General features: G+C 44.3%; 1 protein-coding gene across 1 annotated transcript in view; it reads right to left on the bottom strand.

Annotated features, from left to right (window-relative positions):
* Positions 1-3,923, bottom strand: part of LOC124027098 (CD5 antigen-like) — a 29,698-nt gene extending 25,775 nt beyond the window's left edge. Inside the window, exon 1 of the mRNA XM_046339643.1 lies at positions 3,597-3,923. Within this exon, the coding sequence (XP_046195599.1) occupies positions 3,597-3,912 (316 nt within the window). The 5' untranslated portion in view covers positions 3,913-3,923. The remainder of the gene's footprint in view (positions 1-3,596) is intronic.
* Between the last annotated feature and the right edge of the window lie 2,077 nt (positions 3,924-6,000).

Consider the following 6,000-nt stretch of genomic DNA (forward strand, 5'->3'; position numbering starts at 1 on the left):
GTGGGGGTTGGGGAGAGAGTTGAGTTATGTACTAGACTGGTGGGGTCTGTCGTCCAGTCTGCCCTGTTAGCAGTAGTGGTGCGTGTGTAAAATCACTGGCCAAGCCAACCTGAAAACAAATGGGTTGTGATAATCACGTTGTTTGCTCTGTAACCTATTAATTTATAAGCCTAAATGCTGAGACAATAAGAAGACACAGCAGCAGGATAAATTTGTCACCATTGTTTCATCACAAAACCAGAGAGCAACATCTGTCCTGTGAAGTCCACAAAACATATTACCTGTAACAAACAGTTACATGACCTACAGCAGGTCAAGCAAGGTCATGTTTCTGACTTCAAACAACTATTGATTTAGAACCACAGAGTTACAGCAAGTCACAGAGATAACAGTAGCTGCCTCCACTATTCCAGCACCATTTCAACATTTCAACATCATCAAATCACCTCTGCTTAGACTAATTTACATTTACATTTACATTTAAGTCATTTAGCAGACGCTCTTATCCAGAGCATACAGTGACAACTAAACATTTCTGAAAATGATTATGTCCAATCAACGTCCTCTGAATATGATGTGGCTGTCCATGGTATTGATTTCTTCTGTGTGTGTGTGTGTGTGTGTGTGTGTGTGTGTGTGTGTGTGTGTGTGTGTGTGTGTGTGTGTGTGTGTGTGTGTGTGTGTGTGTGTGTGTGTGTGTGTGTGTGTGTGTGTGTGTGTGTGTGTGTGTGTGTGTGTGTGTGTGTGTAAGTAGACTGTTGACATGTTGACTCCCCCTACTTATAGAGAAACACCAAAGCCATCCTCCTCTTTCATCCTACACGTCTATGACTGTCATACAGTACACCATTTTAGTTTATTGTCCTAGGCCATCTAAAATGCTTGCTCGCTAGACTAACTTCCTTTTATGGGCTAGTTAACATTAGCCTACTACATCTAGCTATGTGCTGAACTTCCATCCTCTCAGCCAATGGATGAATTTATGGTTGGATCAGAATTGCTGTTATAACCATTGGCCTGTACGGAGAATTAAGTAAAACTCAAGTCCAAATCCCTATCATCATCGATGGCTAATTTAGTAAAGGGACGATATTCGCTCGCTAGACAACAACACAACAAGATGCATTCAAATTCTTTCTGTCAATAATGACGTTTTGGCTTGTGATGTGATTGGTCTGAAGCCAAATCCAAACTGGCTTCCATTTACACTTTTTGTTGTTGTTTAGCCAGGACCAATCACAGCTGAGCTCACTCAGTTTAGCTCAATGCTGATTGGCTATTCATTTATTCATTTCATTTTATCAAGGGAGGCCAAATGCTTGTTGGCTTCTCTTGCATTCATTGCTATGGTCAAAAACAATGTCAAACTCTTTCTGACCAGACAGCATCAGATAGATACGCTACACAAACTGAGACTGACTAGCACTGTTTTGTTCGCTCAGATGATTTTTCTGGTGTGATACATTCAGCATCTTGAGAATTGAAGGACATTTTTGAAACACAGAGAGACCAAATATGAAATAAACACAAATCTTTCCTCTGCATCCAGGAATACAAGCCACTGCTGGGCGTTCTGGATTAAACTTCATACAGAGGAGGTCTGAATAAAGACAATCGGAAGTTCAAGGGAGACTTGTGGAGTTTGGTGATAAGGCCCTTTAGCTACTTCCCAGATCAGCTTGTGGAGTTTGGTGATAAGGCACTTTAGCTACTTCCCAGATCAGCTTGTGGAGTTTGGTGATAAGGCCCTTTAGCTACTTCCCAGATCAGCTTGTGGAGTTTGGTGATAAGGCCCTTTAGCTACTTCCCAGATCAGCTTGTGGAGTTTGGTGATAAGGCCCTTTAGCTACTTCCCAGATCAGCTTGTGGAGTTTGGTGATAAGGCCCTTTAGCTACTTCCCAGATCAGCTTGTGGAGTTTGGTGATAAGGCACTTTAGCTACTTCCCAGATCAGCTTGTGGAGTTTGGTGATAAGGCCCTTTAGCTACTTCCCAGATCAGCTTGTGGAGTTTGGTGATAAGGCCCTTTAGCTACTTCCCAGATCAGCTTGTGGAGTTTGGTGATAAGGCCCTTTAGCTACTTCCCAGATCAGCTTGTGGAGTTTGGTGATAAGGCCCTTTAGCTACTTCCCAGATCAGCTTGTGGAGTTTGGTGATAAGGCCCTTTAGCTACTTCCCAGATCAGCTTGTGGAGTTTGGTGATAAGGCCCTTTAGCTACTTCCCAGATCAGCTTGTGGAGTTTGGTGATAAGGCCCTTTAGCTACTTCCCAGATCAGCTTGTGGAGTTTGGTGATATGGCCCTTTAGCTACTTCCCAGATCAGCTTGTGGAGTTTGGTGATAAGGCCCTTTAGCTACTTCCCAGATCAGCTTGTGGAGTTTGGTGATAAGGCCCTTTAGCTACTTCCAGATCAGCTTGTGGATATCATGTTTATGTCCCCGTGTCCAGTATCAAGGCATTTAGAGGTAGTTCACATAAAGGGCCTCATTGCCAACATCCTGAAGTATTCCTGTAAGTCTTTGTCCTATCAGTATTCCTGTAAGTCTTTGTCCTATCAGTATTCCTGTAAGTCTTTGTCCTATCAGTATTCCTGTAAGTCTTTGTCCTTTAAGTATTTCTGTAAATCTTTGTCCTATATGTGTAAGAGTTGTTCATTTGTTAGACTACTGGTTTTGTTGTTCTGTAAAGAGATGGCTAGAAGGGTCATGGGTCATTAGATTGTTGTCCTGTAAAGAGACGGCTAGAAGGGTCATAGGTCATATTAGATTGTTGTAAATAGAGACGGCTAGAAGGGTCATAGGTCATGTTAGATTGTTGTTGTAAATAGAGACGGCTTGAAGGGTCATAGGTCATATTAGATTGTTGTTGTAAATAGAGACGGCTAGAAGGGTCATAGGTCATAATAGATTGTTTGGAAATGTAGGAAATTAGCTTTCAATTCCCCAAAACATTCTAAGGTTATGTAAAACCAAAGTTGCTCCCCTTGGTGGAGCCATAGGCTAGTGCACCCCTTGGGGTCCCGAGGACCAGGTTTGGGAATCCTTGTTCTGGTCATGCGTCTGTGACACAAGTTTACCACCTAGTGGCCATAAGAGGAACTACCCTGTCAGTGTGTTTTTACTGCTGGATCAAAACAACACCTGACCTGCATACATGATATGATTCATGTGTGATCATTTTGCAGATAATTTTGCTTATTTTAGCCTAAATTCTCGACACAAGTGAGGTAAGATAAATTAGTAAGATGTCTAACCAAGACTAATTGTCTAGTGCACTGGCAAATAATGGCAGATCATGTTGCTGACTTTAACATAAAACAGGCTTGAAACAGGTCAGAATATCTTAAAACAAATCAACTTGATTTTCTGTGTAAGATAAATGAACTAAAACAAGTCAATACGTTTTCTGGGAAAGTGGGACTGACTCAAAACAAGTCTATACGTTTTCTGGGAAAGTGGAGACTGACTCAAAACAAGTCAATCCGTTTTCTGGGAAAGTGAGACTGACTCAAAACAAGTCAATACATTTTCTGGGAAAGTGAGACTGACTCAAAACAAGTCCTTTTAACTTTATTGTAACTCCAGGTAAGATTCTTACCTGAATTCTGTGTCTTTGAGTCCTCCAGTTGACTTTGAGTGACAGCCTCTCTCTTTTCCACTCTCTGTTCCACCACCATGTCTCTCAGCTCAGCCCAGAGGTCAGTCTGTCCATCTGCCTTTCCGTCTGCTGGTGTTTTGACCTCGAATTCTGTCTTGAAATCTACAGATTTAGCTTTAGTGACCTCTACCCCTTGACCTTTGGTGACCCTTACCCCAGACAGACAGAGGAGCAACAGTAGAGGAACGACAGAGACAGACTTCTGCATCTTCATATCACAATCACAGCTTGCTAATGGAACTGGAGAAAAATACATACATACATATATATATGAAAATTGCTTACCCTTATATACCCACTGATTCAGAATTCACTCCTCCCCCTAGTCATGTTACAACACTAACCTAGTCAAGCCTGACTCCTCCTCCTGACTCCTCCCCTAGTCATGTTACAACACTAACCTAGTCAAGCCTGACTCCTCCTCCTGACTCCTCCCCCTAGTCATGTTACAACACTAACCTAGTCAAGCCTGACTCCTCCCTGACTCCTCCCCTAGTCATGTTACAACACTAACCTAGTCAAGCCCTGGCTCCTCCTCCCTGACTCCTCCCCCTAGTCATGTTACAACACTAACCTAGTCAAGCCTGACTCCTCCCCCTCACCCATCCCCTAGTCATGTTACAACACTAACCTAGTCAAAGCCTGACTCCTCCTCCCTGACTCCTCCCCTAGTCATGTTACAACACTAACCTAGTCAAGCCTGACTCCTCCCCCTAGTCACGTTACAACACTAACCTAGTCAAGCCTGACTCCTCCCCTCACCCATCCCCTAGTCATGGTACAGCACTAGCACAAGTCCAAAGCCTGACTCCTCCCCTCACCCATCCCCCTAGTCATGTTACAACACTAACCTAGTCAAGGCCTGACTCCTCCCCCTAGTCATGGTACAACACTAACCTAGTCAAGCCTGACTCTCCCCCCTCCATCCCCCTAGTCCTTGGTACAACACTAACCTAGTCAAGCCTGACTCCTCCCCCCTCACCCATCCCCCTAGTCATGTTACAGCACTAACCTAGTCAAGCCTGACTCACTCCTCCTAGTCATGGTACAACACTAACCTAGTCAAGCCTGACTCCCCCCTAGTCATGGTACAACACTGTCCTAGTCAAGCCTGACTCCTCCCCTGATCATGGTACAACACTAACCTAGTCAAGCCTGACTCCTCCCCTAGTCATGGTACAACACTGTCCTAGTCAAGCCTGACTCCTCCACTAGTCATGGTACAACACTGTCCTAGTCAAGCCCTGACTCCTCCCCCTAGTCATGGTACAACACTGTCCTAGTCAAGCCTGACTCCTCCTCCTAGTCATGGTACAACACTACTTTAGTCAAGCCTGGCTCCTCCTCCTAGTCATGGTACAACACTAACCTAGTCAAGCCTGACTCCTCCTAGTCATGGTACAACACTGTCCTAGTCAAGCCTGACTCCTCCCCTAGTCATGGTACAACACTAACCTGAGTCAAGCCTGACTCCTCCCTCCTCACCACTTGGTTGCTTCCCATAATGAATCATCCCACATTTCATCAGGATCTTTGGGGTAAAAAGTCCTGCTCACTTCTCCAATCACTGGGGCCACACATGATCAAAACCCGGATTCCAGACCAAGGATTGGTCCAGAATAAGGGAGTCTGAGGAGGAGGAAGTAAAAGTCCTGAATATGTACCTCTGGACACGTAGCTGAGGACACTCATGGTGGTGTTGACCAACGAACTGATAGTGTGAACGTCTCTATTTGTTTAACTGAGAGGGAGGAGTGGAGTGGGGAGCAGGAACAGGTCAAGTCAACCGAGGCAGTGTCCAAAATTGCACCTATTCCCTACATGGTGCACTACTAGAAACAGTGACTTATATAAGGACTCCTCTATATAAGGAACTCTATAAGGAACTCTATTCCCTACATAGTGCACTACTTCTAGAAACAGTTTCTCCACGCATCGCGCCGGCACGAAACAAACATCTCTGGTAAGAAGAAGGTGGAGGGCGTATGCCTCATGACTAGCAGGACATGGTGCTGATGAAGGAAACATACAGGAACTCAAATCCCTTCTGTTCACCTGATTTAGAATTCCTCACAATCAAATGTAGACCGCGGCTATCTTCCAAGAGAATTCTCTTGATTATAATCACAGCCGTATATATCCCCCAAGCAGACACATCGATGGCTCTGAGCGAACTGTTAACTCTTTGCAAACTGGGAAAACATTTATCCGGAGGCTGCATTCACATTGTAGCTGGCTAGAGTTTTAACAAGCCAATCTGAAAACAAGACTCCCTAGATTTTATCAGCATATCGATTGCGCAACCAGGGGTGGTAAAACCTTGGATCACTGTTACTCTAACTTC

Source organism: Oncorhynchus gorbuscha, unplaced genomic scaffold, assembly GCF_021184085.1.
Source record: "Oncorhynchus gorbuscha isolate QuinsamMale2020 ecotype Even-year unplaced genomic scaffold, OgorEven_v1.0 Un_scaffold_2965, whole genome shotgun sequence".
Classification (NCBI taxonomy): domain Eukaryota; kingdom Metazoa; phylum Chordata; class Actinopteri; order Salmoniformes; family Salmonidae; genus Oncorhynchus; species Oncorhynchus gorbuscha.